The sequence below is a fragment of the Meles meles genome, chromosome 2 (genome assembly GCF_922984935.1).
Source record: "Meles meles chromosome 2, mMelMel3.1 paternal haplotype, whole genome shotgun sequence".
NCBI lineage: Eukaryota > Metazoa > Chordata > Mammalia > Carnivora > Mustelidae > Meles > Meles meles.
The window spans coordinates 28948768-28971246 of NC_060067.1; the positions used below are offsets into that span (position 1 = coordinate 28948768).

Here is a 22479-nt window from a genome sequence, read left to right on the forward strand (position 1 = left end):
GTTAGTGTGCTCAGAAAAGGAAGTGAGAGGCTTGGTCTGACTTTCTATTAAAAGTTCAATCATCTTGTATCCTCATGATTCCCTCTTTATTTCTAGCTGTTTATGAACTGTGCCGGTAATTCATAATTTCTTTTTCCATTCCATCAATTTAAGTGAATTGATCCATTCGCATCAGTAATAGTGTCCACTAAAGCAGAAATTCTGCATTTGAGTTCCAGACCTCCCCTGGGTTGCTATTTTCCAACAGCACTGAAAAGCAAGCAAGTGTGGTCTTAAAAAGTCCTTGGTATGGTGTAAGAGGATGGTCGAGTTTCTTCTTCTATATATAGCTGTCCAATTTTCCCAGCACATTTTATTGAAGAGACTGTCCTTTTTCCACTGGACGTTTTTTCCTGCTTGTCAAAGATTAGTTGACCATAGAGTTGAGGGTCCATATCTGGGCTCGCGACTCTGTTCCCTGGTCTCTGTGTCTGTTTTTGTGCCAATACCATGATATCTTGGTGATCACAACTTTGTAATATAGTTTGAAATCCGGCAACGTGATGCCCCTGCTTTGTTTTTCTTTTTCAGCATTTCCTTGGTAATTTGGGGTCTTTCTCGTTCCATAAAAATTTAGGATTCTTTGTTCCAGCACTTTGAAAAATGCCGTAGATATTTTGATCAGGATGGCATTGAAAGTATAGATTGCAGCATAGGCATTTTTTTTTATTATTTATTTTTATTTGTTTATTTACAGCATAACAGTGTTCATTGTTTTGGCATCACACCCAGTGCTCCATGCAGTACGTGCCCTCCCTATTACCCACCACCTGGTTCCTCAACCTCCCACCCCACCCCACCCCCACCCCCCGCCGCCCCTTCATAACCCTCTGGTTGTTTTTCAGAGTCCATATTCTCTCATGGTTCATCTCCCCTTCCAGTTTCCCTCAACTCCCTCTCCTCTCCATCTCCCCATGTCCTCCATGTTATTTGTTATGCTCCACAAATAAGTGAGACCATATGATACTTGACTCTCTCTGCTTGACTTATTTCGCTCAGCATAATTTCTTCCAGTCCTGTCCATGTTGCTACAAAAGTTGGGTATTCGTCCTTTCTGATGGAGGCATAATACTCCATTGTGTATATGGACCACATCTTCCTTATCCATTCATCCGTTGAAGGGCATCTTGGTTCTTTCCACAGTTTGGCGACCGTAGCCATTGCTGCAATAAACATTGGGGTACAAATGGCCCTTCTTTTCACTACATCTGTATCTTTGGGGTAAATACCCAGCAGTGCAATTGCAGGGTCATAGGGAAGCTCTATTTTTAATTTCTTGAGGAATCTCCACACTGTTCTCCAAAGTGGCTGCACTAACTTGCATTCCCACCAACAGTGTAAGAGGGTTCCCCTTTCTCCACATCCTCTCCAACACACGTTGTTTCCTGTCTTGCTAATGTTGGCCATTCTAACTGGTGTTAGGTGGTATCTCAATGTTGTTTTAATTTGAATCTCCCTGATGGCTAGTGATGATGAACATTTTTTCATGTGTCTGAGAGCCATTTGTATGTCTTCGTTGGAGAAGTGTCTGTTCATATCTTCTGCCCATTTTTTGATATGATTATCTGTTTTGTGTGTGTTGAGTTTGAGAAGTTCTTTATAGATCCTGGATATCAACCTTTTGTCTGTACTGTCATTTGCAAATATCTTCTCCCATTCCGTGGGTTGCCTCTTTGTTTTGTTGACTGTTTCCTTTGCTGTGCAGAAGCTTTTGATCTTGATGAAGTCCCAAAAGTTCATTTTTGCTTTTGTTTCCTTGGCCTTTGGAGACATATCTTGAAAGAAGTTGCTGTGGCTGATATCGAAGAGGTTACTGCCTATGTTCTCCTCTAGGATTCTGATGGATTCCTGTCTCCCGTTGAGGTCTTTTATCCATTTCGAGTTTATCTTTGTGTACGGTGTAAGAGAATGGTCGAGTTTCATTCTTCTACATATCGCTGTCCAGTTTTCCCAGCACCATTTATTGAAGAGACTGTCTTTTTTCCATTGAATATTTTTTCCTGTTTTGTCGAAGATTATTTGACCATAGAGTTGAGGGTCCATATCTGGGCTCTCCACTCTGTTCCACTGGTCTATGTGTCTGTTCTAATGCCAGTACCACGCTGTCTTGGTGATCACAGCTTTGTAGTAAAGCTTGAAATTGGGTAACGTGATGCTGCCAGTTTTGTTTTTGTTTTTCAACATTTCCTTAGCAATTCGGGGTCTCTTCTGACTCCATACAAATTTTAGGATTATTTGCTCCAGCTCTTTGAAAAATATCGGTGGAATTTTGATCGGAATGGCATTAAAAGTATAGATTGCTCTAGGCAGTATAGACATTTTAACAATGTTTATTCTTCCAATCCAAGAGCATGGAACAGTCTTCCATCTTTTTGTGTCTTCTTCAATTTCTTTCATGAGTGTTCTGTAGTTCCTCGAGTACAGGTCCTTTACTTCTTTGGTTAGGTTTATTCCCAGGTATCTTATGGTTCTTGGTGCTATAGTAAATGGAATCGATTCTCTAATTTCCCTTTCTGTATTTTCATTGTTAGTATATAAGAAAGCCACTGATTTCTGTACATTGACTTCGTATCCTGCCACGTTACTGAATTGCTGTATGAGTTCTAGTAGTTTGGGGATGGAGTCTTTGGGGTTTTCCATATAAAGAATCATGTCATCTGTGAAGAGAGAGAGTTTGACTTCTTCCTTGCCAATTTGGATACCTTTTATTTCTCTTTGTTGTCTGATTGCCGTTGCTAGAACTTCTAATACTATGTTGAACAAGAGTGGTGAGAGTGGGCATCCTTGTCGTGTTCCTGATTTCAACGGGAAGGCTGCAAGCTTTTTCCCATTGAGGATGATATTTGCTGTGGGTCTTTCATAGATAGATTTTATGAAGTTCAGGAATGTTCCCTCTATCCCTATACTTTGAAGCGTTTTCATCAGGAACGGATGCTGGATTTTGTCAAATGCTTTCTCTGCATCAATTGAGAGGACCATGTGGTTCTTCTCTCTTCTCTTATTGATGTGTTCTATCACACTGATTGATTTGCGAATGTTGAACCAACTTGCAACCCAGGGATGAATCCCACCTGGTCATGGTGGATAATCTTTTTAATGTGCTGTTGGATCCTGTTTGCTAGGATCTTGTTGAGAATCTTTGCATCCATATTCATCAGTGATATTGGTCTGAAATTCTCCTTTTTGGTAGGGTCTTTGCCTGGTTTGGGGATCAGGGTAATGCTGGCTTCATAAAAAGAGTCTGGAAGTTTTCCTTCTGCTTCAATTTTTTGGAACAGCTTCAGGAGAATTGGTGTTATTTCTTCTTTGAAAGTTTGGTAGAATTCCCCAGGGAATCCGTCAGGTCCTGGGCTCTTGTTTTTTGGGAGGTTTTTGATCACTGCTTCAATCTCATTACTAGATATCGGTCTATTCAGGTTGTCAATTTCTTCCTGGTTCAATTTTGGGAGTTTGTAGCTTTCCATGAATGCATCCATTTCATCTAGGTTGCTTAGCTTATTGGCATATAACTGTTGGTAATAATTTCTGATGATTGTTTCTATTTCCTTGGTGTTAGTTGTGATCTCTCCCTTTTCATTCATAATTTTATTAATTTGGGCTTTTTCTCTTTTCTTTTGGATTAGTTTGGCCAATGGTTTATCGATCTTATTGATTCTTTCAAAGGCATTTTAATGATGTTTATTCTTCTGATCTATGAGCTTGGAATGTTCTTTCATCTTTTTGTGTCTTCTCCAGTTTATTTCATGAGTGTTCTGTAGTTCCAAGAGTATAGATCCTTTACCTCTTCAGTTAGGTTTATTCCAAGGTACCTTATGGTTTTTGATGCTATTGTAAATGGAATTGATTCTCTAATTTCTCTTTGTATAGTTACATTTTTAATGTATAAGAAAGCAACTGGTTTCTCTGCATTGATTTTGTATCCTGCCACATTACTGAATTGCTGTATGAGTTCTAGTAATTTGGGGGGTGGAGTCTTTTGGGTTTTCCCCCATAAAGTATCATGTCATCTGCCAAGAGAGAGAGTTTGAATTCTTCTTTGCCAATTTGAATACCTTTTATTTCTTTATGTTGTTTGATTGCTTTTCCTAGGACTTCCAGTACTATGTTGAACAATGGTGGTGAGAGTAGGCATCCTTGTCATATTCTTGATCTTAAGGGAAAGGCTCTCAGCTTTTCCCCATTGAGAATGATATTCACTGTGGGCTTTTCATACATGGTTTTTATGAAATTGATTAATGTTCCCTCTATCCCAACACTCTGAAGAATTTTAATCAGGAAAGGTTGCTATAATTTGTCAAATGATTTTTCTGCATCAATTGAGAGGACCATGTGGTTCTTGTCTCTTCTCTTATTTATGTGTTCTATCACATTGATTGATTTGTGAATGTTGAACCACCCTTGCATCCCAGGGATAAATCCCACCTGGTCGTGATGGATAAGCCTGTCACTCAGCAATTGCACTACTGGGTGTTTACACCAAAGATACAGATGTAGTGAAAAGAAGGGCCATATGCACCCCAACGTTCATAGCAGCAATGTCCACAATAGCCAAACTGTGGAAGGAGCTGAGATGCCCTTCAACAGAAGAATGGATAAAGAAGATGTGGTCCATATATACAACAGAATATTACTCAGCCATCCAGAAAGATGAATACCCAACATTTGCATCAACATGGATGGGACTGGAGGAGATTATGCTGAGTGAAATAAGTCAAACAGAGTAAGACAAGTATTATATGGTTTCACTTATTGTGGAATATAAGGAATAGCATGGAGAAAATTAGGAGAAGAAAGGGGGAAATTAGAGGGGGAGATGAGCCATGAGAGATGATGGACTCCAGGAATCAAATTGAAGGTTTCAGAGGGGAGGGGAAAGTGGGGGGTTGGGTTAGCCTGGTGATGGGTATTAAGGAGAGCAAATGTTGCATTGAGCGCTGGGTGTTTTATGTAAACAATGAATCATGGAACACTACATCAAAAACTAATGATAACACTGTATGGTGACTAACACAACATAATAAAAAATTATATTTAAAAAAAGGTCCTTGGTGACAATGACCTGACTCTATGCTTGCCACTGTGCTGCCTCCTATGGAGATATTCTCTCTCATCCTCCTCTCTCCAGTGGAAAATATCTGGGTTTAGGATGTGGCTGGAACTTGGCTTAAAATATGTGCCAATCCTCATAGTTTCTGGGGGTCACAGAAACTGGGAGTTTCTCAAATGAGCATCTAATAATATGGGACACTCCCAATATATCTCCATAGTAAAGTCACTTTTCTACCCTAAAAGACAACTACCTGACATCTCCTTTCTCCCCTAATCCTCTCACCCTCCTTGTTCTCACCTCATACTTCATGGAGAAAGCAGACACCATCATATATTTCCCTTTGTCTTACCCTGAACCCCAACAAATTACCTGTAAGTACAGCCACATCCCCTTCTTCCCCTTGAATTAATGTAGAAGATGTGTCTCTGTTTCTATTGAAGACAATCATATCTGCCTTCATCTTTTTAAAAACTTTATTTTTAAAATCACCATTTCCATTTTGCATCATCAATTCCTCCCTTATTGCTGGATCATTCTCTTCAACAAACTTGCCTTGATATCACTAACTTGAGTCCCTTCTCTTGATTTTCCATCTCTCCTCAACTGTTGCTCATTCTGGCTGGAATTCACAGTAAAACTCCCAACAGACTTTCATACAGTCACTGTCTCCCTTTTTCCACTTCTCATCTTCTCCTTAGCCTACTCTGGTTGAGCTCTCATCAAGGTCATCACAGGTATGTCACAGATACAGCGGAGTCTTTGAAGACTTCCATCTCGCCATATCCAATGGTGACTTTTCAGTTTCCAACTTATTGGAACCCTCCCTAGTATTTATCACTACATCTGTCTTGAAATACTTTCTTCACTTTAATTTTAGAATTACAAAAATATTCCTGTTTTCCTCTTAATTCACCAACCTGCCCATTTCTTTCTCTTTTCCCATCTCTTCCTTTTTAAGGCCACTGAATGCTTTAATGCTCCAGAGCTAATATGGACTGCAGGCTTTGTTTCCCCTCCAAATGCACATGTTGAAACTCTAACCTCCAACAGAATAGAATTAGGAGGTGAGGCCCTTGAGAGGTAATTAAATCATGATGGTGGAAACCCCAAAATGGGAATAATGTCCGTATAGAAAGAAGAGTGCTTGCTACCTTTTTCTGCCATATGAGGTTACAAAAAGAAGATTTTTATCTATAAACTAGGAAGAATATCTTCACCAGAACCTAACCATGCTATTACCCTGATATCCAGCCCCCAGAACTGTGAGAAATAAATGTATCTTATTTAAGTCACTCACTCTATGGTAATTTGTTATAGCATCCTGAGTTAAGACAAGCACCCAATTCTTGGCTTTCTTATCTGCCTGCAGTCATTTCATAATATGGTTTCAAATACATGTATGTATTTTTACAAATATGAATATCAAGTATTGATATGAATATAATTATGAATATAATATTTGAATATAAATATGAATATTATACATTTATTCATGACTTCCAAACTTATATCTTCAGCCCAGCCCAGAATTTTCCCAACCGCCACCTCTACCCACTGACTTTATTTTTTTTAAATTTTTTAATTTCTTTTTTAAAAGATTTTATTTATTTATTTGAAAGACAGAAATTACAAGTAGGCAGAGAAGCAGGAAGAGAGAGAGAGGAGGAAGCAGGCTCCCTGCCAAGCAGAGAGCCCGATGCGGGGCTTGATCCCATGACCCTGGGATCATGACCTGAGCAGAAGGCAGAGGCTTTAACCCACTGAGCCACCCAGGTGCCCCACTACCCACTGACTTTAAACATGTGTATTTAACTAGATGAGATTAGATGTCCATTTGAGTGTGTAATAAACATCCTACTTTAATGGCCAAAACAAAACTTGATTTCTTACCTCTCCTACTGATCAAATAATTGTGTGCCTCAGAAACTTTCCTCATCTCAGTAAAAATCATCATTATCCTTTGGTTTGTCAAACCTAGGAATCATCCTTAATTCCTCTCACATTTACTCTAGTAATAATTTCTATTGGATCTTCTTTCAAATTATCTCTAACCCAAGCACCTCTCACCATCTTCATGCTATCCTATTCTAAGCCATCATCATACCAGGGCTCACTATTGTATTAGTTTCCTAGGGCTGTCATAGCAAAATACCATAAACTAGGTGGCTTGAACCACAGAATTTTATTATCTTACAGTTCTGGAAGCTAGAAGTCCAAGATCAAGGTATGCTTAAAATCCTTCCCCTTGCAACAAGAATAAAATCTCCTCATCATGGTCTTTCAAGATCTAGTCCTACCTCTTAGACAACATCTCCCCCTATTCTCCCATGGTTCATGGGCTGCAGACATCAAGCCTTCTTTGTGTGCCTGAAATCTTCCAAGCTCTTTTCTACCTGGGATGTTTGAACTTGCTGCTTTTGCAGTTAGAGTCACAAAATGATCTCCTTCTAGTCATTAAAGTCTCTAGTCAAAGACATTCCCTAACTTTTTGGCTAGTGAAATCTTCCCCCTCCAGTCATCCATCATATAACCATATTTTGTCACTTCTAGGTGCTCCAAAATATCTTATTTCTTTATATATTCTCTAGTGCAGTAGAATGAAATCTCTATGAGGGCACGAATTGTCTGTCTCCCTCACCCTTGTGTTTTCATTTTTTTCAGCATGGCCTATAGCAGCCACTCATAAATATTTGTTAACTGCATAACCAGCCCCTTCTAGATATTTCTTAGTAATAATATGTGCAGTTCTTTCAGTATTTAGGACTCTAATTTGTCTGGAACTAGAAATGTTAATTCATCTACTGAAGGTCAATGATGTCTCACTGAGTCCTCCCAAATCTTAGACCGCACATCAGTTCAGCCTTGTCACGTATTGCTTAATACGTGTTTTATCAAATGTTTATCAAATGGAAGATGAATCTTCGCCATATTGTCTGGAGAACATCCTCTTTGAATGGAGAAATTGGGAGCAAAGGAAACTCGAGACAGTTCTGTTTTGTCTTAGGTCTTTATTAATATTATTTGCTACAGACAGAAATTTTCCCATTTACCTGTTCTTGCATATTGTTTCATGGAGAAGCCATTTTTATGTTTCCCACTCTTCTCCTTTTTAAACAAGCCCCTGCTCAGTCTATGACTAAGACTTTCCAGTAATTTTTACACTTTCATGTCTCTCTTCTGTGGTAGAGTTTGTAGTTGCAAAGCTCTGGGATCCTGATGTAGGCACATTCCTTTTAGCTGATTCTTCATTTTCTTATTGCAGTCACTTGTGATGGCAGCATCAGAATCTGGCATTTTATTTCCCTCCTCTCTCTTGATCTGTACTTGCTCTAAGAGTCCCTGGATACAGTATCATGTCTGCCTTTTTTTTTATTCTCCAAACATTCTGAAATCTGATTCTTGAATTTCTAGGATATGTATCTGACTACCCTCTTCTCTTGCTTTTTTGGACCCTGGATAACAGGATAGTTCACTTTCTGTAATTTCACCACTGGTGACTAATTCCCCATCATGTCCAGGAAATATGTTCAGGAAATAGAAAATCTCTTCCTGCTGTCTGCCATCCTGTCATCCACCAGTGAGCCCACCATGTGACACGCTTCTCCGTGGCCAGTACCTGATTCCTTTTTGTTCCAGAGAAGTTTAGTAAAAAGGTGTGGCCTAGGGGTTTAAAGGACCAGCATTCTGGTCTGTTACCATCCTTGACTACCTTTGTAACCTTAGATGAGTCATTCATCTGCTATGAGTCACTGCTTTCTCTTCTCTGAAATGGAATAAGAATTCCTGTTACATCTCACAGTTGCCAAGAAGATCACTTGAAATAATGCGTATAGAAATACTAGGCAAGCTATGAAGTAGAGCTCATACTACTATAAATCTAGGCTGCTGGTTTATTTTGCTTATTGTATTCCCTTTTATTGTTTTTGTTTTTGTTTTTGGTGGGGGGGGCAACATTTAAAACTGCAGATACCTTAAAAAGAATCCAGAACTCTGGCTTCCCTTGAGCACTGAAAAGGCCAGGTCCTACCTGGCTTTCCAACATGAGAGCAATAAGCAGGAACAGGAAAGTGGTTGACCCTCCAGATGGGTAGAGCCTGTGATTTGACTCTCTGCTATGACTCCTGCCCAGTCCCCCCACATATTCAGTCTGTGATCACCCCATTCTAAAGTCTGTTCCCTGGATATGTTGAAGAGAATTCCTTTACAAATACCAAGGGCAGAGCACAATATTAAAAGTAAGACAGTTGGGATGCCTGGGTGGCTTAGTCTCCCTCTGCCTGCTACTCCTCCTACTTGTGCTCTCTCTCTTTCTGTATTAAATATATACATATATATATAAAATATTAATATTATATATAAATATATAATACTTTATACATTTAAATATATATAAATATATACACACACATATATATATACTTATAAAAGTAAGAGGGTTGTGAGATTTGTAGAACAGCAAATGCTACTGTATATTTCTTAGTGCAAATTTGGTCACCTTCAAACTACCTCCAAATCAAACTGCCTCCAAATCATCACTTAGCTGTGTTGTTGCTGGAGTAAGACTTGTAAAATATGGTGATTTCTATCGCAGGTGTTAATTATAAATATTAATTTTCTTTCCTCAAAATGATAAATGCTAAATATATGATATTAAAGCAAAACCAGAAAGGATGAAAGAATGGGAAATTTTATGCTCTTCAGAAAAGATGAAAATAGAAAATCTCTAAACCTGGCTAGCTGAAGTAAGTAAAAATGTGGCATTTTTGTATCTAAACTAGGGTTCAGGCTGGCAAATTGTAAACCAAATTGACGGGTTCTTATGGCCAAGGGCAGTGTGACTGCAATTTTGTATAAATTTTCCTGCATGTCATCTAAAATGTATATGTAGCTGGGCTTTCTTTCTAGACCTGATGTTTGAAGAATTCTACATTGGAATCGTATTATCTCAATGTTCTCTGTAAAGTGTATCCATGGTTATAGCAGTGTACAAGCATGGAGTAAATTAGACAAGAAATGTGAATTTCAGACAAGGAAATGCCATGTGGAGCTAGAATCAAAGGAGGAAAGGGTCTCTTAACATCTTCCTCAGCCATTTTCATTGTGAATGGTTGATTTTCACTGGGCTTCCTCTCCTGCTTCGTCCCTCTCAGAGAATGAACGGGTCTCTGCAGAAACTTCTTTAAAATATGCCAGTTCTCTGTGCTGCTGATTTGAGGTCTGACAGCTCAGTTTGAAAAAGTCCCCGTTATGGTGAAGATTTTCAGCAGCTATACTTATCTTTTTTCCTTTGTCCCTCAAAACTCTTTTCATTGAAAAGCCCATATGAACATAGCTTGTTCTTATGTGTTTCTCCACAGAGGGTAATATGAACTGAAATTAGACTCATGTGGCATTAATAGTGCCCTAAATTTTCTTTTCCCTTTTTGCTTCCACCAAGACAGGGCTGTCTCTGCCATTATTCCTGACTCATTCTTTCCGGCCTGTGTTTAATACGCTCATATACCATTGATACACAGTTCCCTCACTTCCCTCATTCACATCCCCATTTCTTTCTTTTTTTTTTTTTAAGATTTATTTATTTGACACAGAGAGAGATATCAAGTAAGCAGAAAGAGAGGGGGAAGCTGGCTCTCTGCGGGGCTTGATTCTAAGACTCTGAGATCATGAGCTGAGCTGAAGGCAGAGGTTCAACCCATTGAGCCACCCAGGTGCTCCTCACATTCCCATTTCTAACAACAGGTTGTGGTTTTCCTGGTTTTTACTAGACTTGAGGAAAAAAAAAAAACATTAAAGAGACTTCATTTTTTCCATCACACTCATAATGTGGAAAAAAACAATATCCTTACTGTTTACAAAAATTGTGTAAATTTCCTATATACTCTTTGGTGTGTCTGTTTTTGGTGATGTTAATGCCATAAGAATAGTATCTTGTGTAGCAATAAACTACTAGGTACAAGTTATAACATTTAGCAGTTTTATTTCTCACTATTAGAATTAGATTAAGCACAATATAGTAATTAAGTCTGAAATTTGTTATTTCATCTTGTTACAAATAATTTGCAGTAATCAGCTATTTGCAATACTCCTCATTATTTGAGCAAATGGATGAATATTTGTCAGAAGCAAAATTTAGTAGCTCTGAATCAAGGTCAAGAAGCTACTAAATAGGCAGAAATTTGAAGTAAATCTTTGCTTGATTTCAGATGCCTTAAATAATAGAATCTCAAGTGAATATTGAATTTCTCAAATGGTCATGCACTTTTGTAGATGATAAAATGGAAGTAACAAGGGAAGAAGGGAAGGAAGGGAGGAAGGAGAAGTGAGGAAAAGGAAGAAGTGAGGGAGGGAGGAAGGAGGGGAGAGAAATAGAAAGAATGGAGGGACAGAGAAAGAAAAGGGGGGATTGATGAAAAGGAAGGAAGAGGGAAGGAAAAAAGAAAAGAAAGAAAGGAAGGAAGGAAAGAGGGAGAGAAAGAAGAAAGAAAGAAAAGAAAGGAAAGAAAAAAAGAAAAGAGAAAGAAAGAAAGAAAAAAGAAAAGAGAAAGAAAAAAAGAAAAGCAAGGCATGTTCTTTCAGTGATGGCTTTATTTAATGAAAATAATTCTTCTGTAATATCATCTTATATTGCTCATGAGATAGCACCTCCTGCATTTTACTATGATCATTTCTTTACTTGTTCATCTTTACTCAATTCTAAAGTTTGTGTGGATGGAATCATGTCTTTTTTGCTTGTTGTAATCCCTGAACAATGTTTGGCATGGAGGAGTTGCTCTAAATCTATACCTATCTACATGTCTATATCTAATACCTATATCTGTATCTACATTCAACGAATGGCATCAATTCCTATTTGTATAGTGCTAGAATTATTATTTTTCACAATGGCAAAAGGATAGAATGTGCAGGCCACGTAGAGCAGTCTTTCAGTAGTCTACTCCAAGAATCCAGCAATGCCATAAACAGGTTGAAAGCTGACCTTGGCCAGTTCTTCCCTTACCCTTCTGAGAGGGTAATCTTTGCCATGCATGAGAACACAATGAAGAAAAGCATGCCAAGGAAAGGAGGAATGCGGGTGAGTTTTAATCTGAGACTCTTAAAAGTCTGGATTCCCAGGCCCCAGCCCAAAACTTGCAATTGACAAGGGGTGATGTCCAGAACATCGGTGTTTAAAGCTTCAGCCTGGTTGAAAAACAACGGTTTAGTGGGTCAAATCAACCTACTTTAGTTGGACAAGGTCCCAAATGGGGCCAGGGGTGGCATGGCTCACTTACCCTACCCCTGAGGAGGGAGTATCCCCTAGGAAAGCCTCACTAGCACTGCAGTCCTCTCCACGTCCATTCCTTTGCTTCTGGCCCACTCTGGTTGTCCAGAGTGGACTGGGACTGGGAATGGAAGAGAGGGTAGAGGGACTGATGAAGAACAGACCTTGCCTAAGTGGCAGGATTTGGCCACTAGTACATGTTTTGAAACAACACGCATTGAGCCGTCATTAAACAAACGCTTGCTGAGAACCCACTTCATGTTAGTCCCTAGGCCCTGTGAATACAGCAGTGAACAAGACCAACCAAGTCCCTGGTCTCACGGAACTTACATTCTGGGTGCAAGGCAGAGAACAGACAAACAGCTGTGCAGTGTCATTGATATCAGTGAGATGGAAATTAAAGCAAGGTCAAGAGGAGAGAGTGATGGGGACAGAATAAAGCCTAGATGGGGTGGCCAAGGAGGGCGGCAGGGAAGAGGTGGTGTTTGAGCTGACACCTCGAAGAAGAGAAGGCGTTAAGGTCGGAACCATATGGGAGCTGAGAGAACAGAAAGGGGAGAGCCTCTGGGTTGGGGGTGTCCTCAGTGTATCCATAAAGAGAAAGTCCTTGGGGTTGGAATGGAGCGGTACAGCTTAGAGGCCATGAAGAGTCTACAGTGTATCTCAAGCGTGACTCAAAGTCCCTGGAGAATTATGAGCAGGAAATGGACTCAATCTAATTTTGTTTTTAAAACGATTACTCTGCTGCCGTGAGGAAAATGGGCCCAGTGTGCTAAGAGTAGAAGAAAGGCCACCAACTAGGAGGCCACTGCAGTCATCCAAGTACATGACAGTGGTTTATATTAAGATAGATTGCGGAGGAGGGGGAAATAGCAAGATTCAGGGTATATTTGAAGGTGGAGTGGTGAAGACTTGCTGATGAAGATGGTGTTGGGATAAGAGAAAGAGATGATTCAGCTCTGCCACATGGTTATAAACACTAAATATCTGTAAGATGAACTCTGAATGCTTAGAACATAGTCAAATACATGAGAAGCCCTGAAAATTCTTAGCTATCATTAAACATACAAGCGAGTGTGTCGAATGGATAATTGGGTATTAAAGTTTGCAGCTCAAGGGGGAGGGTGGAGATGCATGTTTGGGAGTCCCCAGGATTTGGTGGCATTTAAAAACCACTGGACTCCACGAGATCTTAAAGGGGATAATTAGATTCCATAATCTTATCATGGAATAAGAAGATGGGCAGAAGAGCCCTGGGACACTTGGACATAGACTTGAGAGCAGAGAAGAAGAGGAGACAGGAGGAGAAATGAAAAGAAAGGAGGGACGGCTGGGTGGCTCAGTCAGTTAAGTGTCTGCCTTCAGCTCAGGTCATGATCCCGGGGGCCTAGGATGGAGTCCCACATTGGGCTCCCTGCTCAGTGGGGAGTTTCTTTCTCCCTCTGCCTGCCACTCCCCCAACTTGTGTGTGTGATCTCTCTCTGACAAATAAATAGACAAAATCTTCGAAAATATATAAAAAGAAAGAAAGTAAAAAGTCGAGGCTAAGACATTCCTCTAAGAAGGAACAAGTGCCTTAGAGAAATGGCAAGTTTTCAAGGGAACTTTCTGAAAATTTCAAGCCAGATGCTTAAAAAGGTGACCTGCAACTTCCAGTGGTCAGTCTCAGACTGCATTGTTTTTGAACTCTCGCTGGGATTATTCTAGTCAATGCATCTAAAAACACTTCACTCAGTTAACTTTCAGGACTCTCCATGTGCCAGAATTTCCTCCCTCTTCTTCATGTCTTTTTATTATTTTTCGCACTCAGTGAAGCAGCCAACATTCCCCCCCACCACGCCTGCCTTTCAAACTGAAACAAGTTTTATTTTCCAGAATACCCCCAATTCTAGAAGTACGAGTCTTGCTTTCCACGAGAATGCCTGTTTACGAATTGCTCAGGCTGTTATAGAAAGGCCTCTACTATATACACACGTTGGGTGTGGAAAGAGCCATTATTTACATAAATAAGGTATTTTCAAAATCACACGTAAATTTCAAAATTTAAATTTGAGTTCAAGATGCCCATAGCTCTTGAATTCGTTCTTTCAGGCGAGAGAACGCTGCCGTCTGGAAAGTGGTGTTTGGCATCAACAATCTGGACCACCCATCGACGTTCATGCAGACACGCCTGGTGAAGACCATCATCCTGCACCCCCGCTATAGCCGAGCCGTGGTGGACTATGACATCAGCATCGTGGAGCTAAGCGAAGACGTCAATGAAACCAGCTACGTGCGGCCAGTCTGCTTGCCCAGCTCAGAGCAGGCCTTGGAACCCGATACGTACTGCTACATCACAGGCTGGGGGCACATGGGCAACAAAAGTAAGTCAAGAGCCTCGGCAGCGCTTGCCTCTCCCTTTATACCCGAATACTGTGCTACCTCCCAGGCTTTGGCAACCATTTCCAGTTTCCTCTTCTAGAAGTGGAGCCACAAATGGCAAATGGGAGAGGGCAGTACTTCGTGGTACTTAGACCTGCCACACTCAGAGGCAGCCTCACAAATCCTTCCCCACACCTCAGATTTTCTCCTCAGGGAGCCACGACCCCCGTTGTGGAGCCGCCATGCAAGAGAAGGCCTTTTGGTCCTCCTGGCTTGAGACCGTCTTACCGGTGATTCCCACCCCGCAGGCAGAGTCCCTTGGCGCCTCTCTTGAGTGGCTGGGCTGTTCCAGTCCCCCCGTCAAGCTGAACACAGGGTCCCGTTTCCTATTCTGTGTTATGATTTGGTCTTGTCAACATCTATAACACAGCCTGTGAGTCTGTCCAGAAAGAAAACCGAGTTGCTATTTGCCTATTTAAATTGATTAAATTTGGCTCCCTGGGTGATTTAAACATATAAAACCTATAAACATTAAAGAATTTGTACTCCTTACTCCCAGCCTCCGTAATGAACCCCCTCGTTTGGTTTGACCTATTAAAAGTGTAGAATAAGACTGTAGAATAAATAAGTGTAATAATAATTGTAATAATTATTATTAATTAACATTGTTAATAATGTGTAATAATAAGTGTAATAATAGTAATAAAGTGTAGAAGAAGACTGTGATCAATGAGATAGTTTCTCTAATAGTAAGTGCTGGCTGCTCCGACTTTCTCAGGAGTAACGCCATGGCTCTCGGGAATGGTGAGGGACATTGGTGTCCCACTATCTACCTTTGCAACTGCCAATCTGAAGCACCAATTTTTTGTTCCTTAAAATTTAGTCAGATAAGTTTTGGGCTAAGTTGAGTTTCTTTTCTACATAATCAGTTGACAACTGAAAGAAAAAGCCAAAAGACAGAGGTGAGTCAATGACTTCTAAAGCGCTCCCATGGAAGACCTTCTAAGGCGGTGTTGGACGTATGATGTCACCATTCCTGTAGACCTCGGTTTTTCAAAGCTATAATTAGTACTGTGGTGTGATATAACAGCAGAATATACTTTATATCACCCCTCCTTGTCTTGTTTCTGTATTATCTGCATCAGACTCAGAACAATCATGTAGCATCATACATACCACACATATGGTGTAGCATGAAGGGGGGGGTCCGAATTCAGTGAGGAAGGTCTGATTGACCCTGACCTCCTAGCTTACCATAAAGTGGAAAAAAATAATAACAACTGTCTAATTCACAGGATTATTTTAACGATTCAAGACCGTAGGCCCAGAAAAGGCTGAGTGCACATCCAGACCTACCACTAGTACCCAATAAACGTTAGTGATGGTTCCTGTTACCATTCTTTTGACAACTCTCCAAAACTCTTTCCATCATATTTATTTTCCAGACGTGCTCCTTTCTTCCCATAAGCTACCCTGTACATAATATACACTGCTTCGCCATCACTATCTAAAAGGAGAATGATGTGTATAATTTGTAGGTCTTGACAACAAAAAATTATGCTTCAGGAAACCCATTCCATGAGAACTTAGAAACAGACAGAATTTGTGTGTTCCCTCTGCTGATAGCAAAGGATGGCTTTGTTCCTTTCAACATCTCTCTGTCATCCCTTCAAGAATTACAGGTTCTTACCATGGTAATGGCCATGGTAACATGGTGAGACACAGCCTTTAAACCTAAGATAGAGTCCCCCTTCCCCTGTTAGACCCGATGGGTGAGCCGGGCTAACCCACCATCTGGGGCAGGACCCTGGCTTGATTATTTCTCTTTTCATCGTGTAGCTGTTGTTCTTGTTGAAGCATATATTAAGAAGGGAAAAGCAAGAGACACATTATCTAACCAAGTTATTGATCCCGTCTGTGTCTCAGTTTCTCATTAATAAAATAAAGGCATTTGACTAGATGATCACTGTCAACACTTCTCACTGAAAATTCTGATGCCAAACAAGCCTTGCCTTTGGAATGGCGTTTTAAGTAAAGAATATGGTTCTCTGGGTATACAGAGGTAATCATTTCTTGTACGGCTAGCCTCATTTTTGAGTCAAATTGCCCTCTTAGATCTTTCATTTCTTTTTCTTCTTTAAAACCCCAGTGCCTTTTAAGCTGCAAGAGGGAGAGGTCCGCGTCATCTCCCTGGAGCAGTGCCAGTCCTACTTCGACATGAAGACCATCACCGCGCGGATGATATGCGCCGGCTACGAGTCTGGTACCGTGGACTCGTGCATGGTAAATTGCTCTGTGCGTCGCGAGGACAGTCAGTTCTGCGGTCACGTCAATGGGGCCCTCTAAACTCATTATTATTCACATGCCACTCCTTGGGAATAGTTTTCAGAGATTGCTCATTACCCGATGTTTAATTATTCACAGTCTGTACTCTCTCTGGTGCCCAAGCGACCCCCCTCACTGCCTCCATGCCCTTCACTCGGGTTGCCTTCTGCTCTCTCACCTGCTGCCTGGGACCAGCATCCCATCAGGGTGATGGCATTAAAGCCCACACACACATCCCAGCTTCCAGGGTGTGTGACAGAATGACCTTTGTCTCTGGAGTCGATCACACTGGTATTGCCTGGGCCTGCCTCTGATCGCCAGCATGTCCTGAACTACCACTGGACAGGACCTTTCAACACCCAGGGTTTCTGGTCACAGTGGTTTGCCGAGTGTGCTATCTTCCAAAGCAGGGAGGCGTTTTTATTTTTACCTAATAAATGCTCATTGACTATTGGACTGGCTCCCAGAGGAGAATAAAAAGGTACAAGTGCTCAAAGAAGCTTATTTTTTCCCCATTTTTAAAATCTTAATTCCAGTGCAGTTAAATACAAAGTGATGCTAGTTCCAGGGGTACAACAGAGTGATTCCACACTTCCATGCATCGCCCTGTGCTCATCATGACATGCACCCTCCTTAGGCCCCATCTCGGATCACACCCGTCCCCAACCCACCTCCCCTGAGGTAACCAGCAGTTTGTTCTCTACCACTAAGAGTCTGTTTCTTGGCTTGTCTCTCTTTTTCTCCCCCATGTTCATCTGTTTGTTTCTTAAATTTAACATATGAGTGAAATCATACAGTATTTGTCTTTCTCGGACTGACTGACTTTGCTTAGCATACTGCCCTCTAGCTGCATCCATATCCTTGCAGATGCAAGACTGCATTCTTTTTTAAAAAAATTTTTTAATTTTTTAATAAAAGTATAATGTATGTTTATCCCCAGGGGTACAGGTCTGTGAATCGCCAGGTTTACACACTTCACAGCACTCACCATAGCACATACCCTCCCCTCTCCCGACCCTCCTCCCCCCAGCAACCCTCAGTTTGTTTTGTGAGATTAAGAGTCACTTATGGTTTGTCTCCCTCCTGATCCTATCTTGTTTCATTTATTCTTTTCCTACCCTCCAAACCCCCCATGTTGCATCTCCACTTCCTTATATCAGGGAGATCATATGATAATTGTCTTTCTCTGATTGACTTATTTCGCTAAGTATAATACCCTCTAGTTCCATCCACGTCGTCGCAAATGGCAAGATTTCATTTCTTTTGATGGCTGCATAGTATTCCATTGTATATATATACCATATCACTCAACACCCAAAGACTGCATTCTTTTCATGGCTGAATATTCCATTGCATATAATAAGTACCACATCTTCTTTATCCATTCTCTCAATGGAATGGACACTCGGGCTGTTTCCACAGTTTTACTGTTGTAAATAATGCTGCAGTAAACACAGGGGTGCACCTATCCCTTTGAAGAAGTGTTTTTGTATTCTTTGGGTAAATATCCACTCGTGTGATTACTGGATCAAAGTGTGGTTCTATTTTTAACTTTTTGAGGAACCGCCATACTGCTTTCCACAGTGGTTGTACCAGTTTACATTCCCACCAACAGGGCAAGAGGGCAGCTTTGTCTCCACATCCTCACTAACACTCGCTTCTTGAGTTTTTGATGTTGGCTACTCTGACAGGTGGAAGGTGGTATCTCAGTATAGTTTTGATTTGCACTTTCCTGATGATGAGTGATGTTGAACATCTTTTTTGTGTGTCTGTGGGCCATCTGGGTATCTTCTTTGGAGAAACATCTGTTCAAGTCTTTCACCCATTTGTTGATTGGATTATTTGTTTTCAGGGTGTTGAATTGCAGAAGTTCCTTATCAATTTTGGAAACTAACCCTTTATCAGAATGTTATGTAAAAATACCTTCTCCCATTCCACAGGCTTTTAGTTTTGTTAATGATTTCCTTCACTGTGGATTTTGATGTAGTCCCAATAGTTTATTTTTGCTTTTATTTCCTTTGCCTCAGGAGACATATCTAGAAAATATTGCTATGGCTGATATCAGAGAGATTACTGCCTGTGCTCTCTTCTAGGACTTTTTATGGTTTCAGGTATCATATTTAGGACTTTAAAATTCTTGAGTTTATTTTTGTGTATGGTGTAAAAATGTGGTCCAGTTTCATTCTTTGGTGTGTAGCTGACTAGTTTTCCCAGCCCTTGTTGAAGGGACTTTTTCCCATTGGATATTCTTTCCTGCTTTGTCGAAAAGTAACGAACCATGTAACTATGGGTTCATTTCTGGGTTTTCTTTTTTTTTTTTTTAATATTTTATTTATTTATTTGACAGACAGAAATCACAAGTAGGCAGAGAGGCAGACAGAGAGTGAGGGGAAAGCAGGCTCCCCGCTGAGCAGAGAGCCTGATGGAGGTCTCCAGGGATCATGACCTAAGCTGAAGGCAGAGGCTTTAACCCACTGAGCCACCCAGACACCCCTTGGGTTTCCTATTCTGTTCCATTGATCTATATGTCTATTTTTGTACAGTATCATACTTTTTTGATTACTACAGTGTTGCAATATAACTTGAAGACTGAAATTCTGATACCTCTTGGCTGTTTGTGGTCTTTTGTGGTTCGATATAAATTTTAGGATATAAATTTTGATATAAATTTTAGGATTATTTGTTCTAGTTCTGTGAAAAGTGCTATTGGTATTTTGATAGGGATTGCATTAAATGCATAGACTGCTTTGATAGCTTAGACATTTTAACAATATTTATTCTTCCAATCCATGAGCATGGAATGTCTTTCCATTTCTTTGTGTCATCTTCAATTTCCTTCATCAGTGTTTTATAGTTTTCAGAGTACAAGTCTTTCATCTCTTTGGTGGAAAAAAAATTCCTTTAAATGGAATTTTTTTTTCTTAATTTCTCTTTCTGTTTCAAAGAAGCTGTAAAGAAGAGTGGGGAAGGCAGTATTATATGCCCCGGCTAGGAAACACATTGGTTATTACACTACCGTGGGGCAGATCAGATCGCCCTGCAAATTTTTGAACTGAAGAAGAGTTTGACGATGTTATTACTGCTAACACAACGTAATAAAAGAACACTTTTGGTAGCCTGTTTCAGAATGGGCAAATCAGAGGACCGGAAATGGCCCAGTGGTGATTCCTTCGTTGTTGTGGGAAACAGGGAGGCCAGCAGATCACTTGGCATTTCACCGAGGTCATGGTCTCTTCTGCCTCCTGGCCACAAATCAGTTGAGGTGGACTGTGGAGGAGGAGTTCCTACCTTCAGGCAAGAGGCCCATGTTAGATTTCCCAAGCCAAACACACCAAAAAAAAAAAAAAAAAAAAAAAAAAATAGAAAGAAAGGAAGTGGGAAGGCAGCATGATATGGGGCTTAGGACACAGGATTTGCAGCCTGAAACTTTTGGCTTGAATCCCATCTCTGCCTGTAAGAACAATGTGACCTGGAGAAGTTATCTAACCTCTCTAGCATCACAAGATGGGGCTGATTCTAATTTTCAGGGTGTTTTGAGGATTACCTGAGTCAATGTAGGTGAAAGCCCATCTTTCGCTTCCCCACGGGTGATGTCGGACACGCTCACTCAGTGAATAGTAACTGTATAATTAGCAGAGATCAGTTAGTGCTTGTTGCGTTCCAATACCTCTTCCAAATGCTAAGAACCCATTTAAGCCTCATCATCCGTTCTTGTGGCAGGGTTACTGTTTTGCTATTTTAGAAATCAAGAAAACCAGGGAGCTGAGAGGTTAAGTCATTTCGCCTATCTCGCCTGGCATGAAGGTGATAGAGTGAGGCTATGAGCTCAGCAAGTCTGGCTTTGGAGTCCAAGTGCTTGACTCTCCTGGGAGCAATGACTCATGTGCGTATATTTCTCCCTGTCCCCAAGATGGTTTGGAGTTGTGCCCCAGACTGGTGTCTCTTCATCTCTCAGCAATTGCTAAAGGAGCAGGGAGGAGATTCTTTGAAAGAGAATTGAAGTCCAAGCACAGGAACGCTCATGTCATGTTGTCCGATAGGAGCTAGGTCCAGCCAGCCTCGGCAGTAGTGGGAATTCAACACTGTGGCAGTCTTCAATGCATACCAGGTAGTCTCCAGTACATCCCCACGGAGAAAACAAAACAAGTCCTCACAAGCTCCTTTTAACCAGGTCCAGAGCAAGATCCTTCACAGAACCTCTCATTATCTTCCTCCCTTGCATCCATAGGACACATTGGAAGCTGTGGACCCTTCTCTTAAGGTCTAGAAATCATGTTAAGGTCTAGAAATCATGGGGATCAATACTGAAGCCAAGCCTAAACTGTGGCCAAAAGCCCAGTATTACAAAAAGGGGACCAAAAAAGAGCGAAATGTGCTCTTTCCTGTATTCTCCCTTGCATTCGAATTGCTTCTTCCTCCCCTCTTTTTGCCCTGACAAACGTCCATTTGTCTCACGAGGCCTCGCTCAAAACCCACACCTTGGGAAACTACTTTTCGCTCCCCCTCCAATAGGTCGTAATCCCTCATTCCTCTGACGGCTCCTTCGTGTACTGGCCCTTGGACCTGGCTTTCAAGTAGAGTTATGCTTCTTACCCAAGCCGACTTTTGGCCACTCAGAGACAAAAAAATCCTGCCTCCTTCATCAGCATAGATCCTACACAGACTCTGGCAAAGAATAAATGCCAAGCAATTATTTGGCTTAATTCTTAATCTGGAAGTATAGAGATGCTGACCGGTGCACGTCCTGTTTTGTTTTGTTTTGTTTTTTTTAAGTGCTAGTTACGTTTATTTTTATTGACGGTGTCTCTCAGTATACGGAATTCCCAAGTTACCATGTGCCCCTTTCCCATTCTCCTCTCTGAAGAGCCTTTTTTTTTTTTTCGAAGAGCCTTCTTTTTTGAGAGGCAACATAGGTCTCATTTTGAATCACTCTCTGGCATAATAAACAGCTCAACGTCAGTCAGCATCTTAGCATTCCTTTTATATGAGGGGAGGTGAAAAAAAATAGTGGAATATGTCTCTAATAAAATGTTTTTAGTAAATTTTGCTTTAAAAAACACAACTAGACTTTCAGGCACCCATTCAACCCCTTGCGAGGACCATCATTGTTGAGGCTTACGGCGTTGGTCAGCCATACACGTAAAGACGGCTGTTTCCACAGAGGCACACAGCACAGTCAAAAATCTCATTTTTCTCGAATAGCGGTGGTATCTGCTCACAGTTCTGAGAGGAGAGCCCAGTAGTTACAGAGTCAGAGTCACGGTCAGGGACTGTGTGGGTCTAATTCGAGGGCTGCCCATGAACAGGGTACACACCTGTGCCTGTCTCGTCACATGGATATTGTAATAATTCTTAGCAACCCATAGGGATCTCCTGAGCAGTAAATGAGCAAATCCAAGGGAAAGTGTTTAGAGGAGCATCGATACACCTAATTACCATTTTT

General features: G+C 40.8%; 1 protein-coding gene across 1 annotated transcript in view; it reads left to right on the forward strand.

The window, feature by feature from the left end:
* Nucleotides 1-22479, forward strand: part of CORIN (corin, serine peptidase) — a 256736-nt gene that overhangs the window by 231508 nt on the left and 2749 nt on the right. The window contains 2 exon segments of the mRNA XM_045984999.1: nt 14442-14713; nt 16861-16994. Coding sequence (XP_045840955.1) covers nt 14442-14713; nt 16861-16994 — 406 coding nt within the window.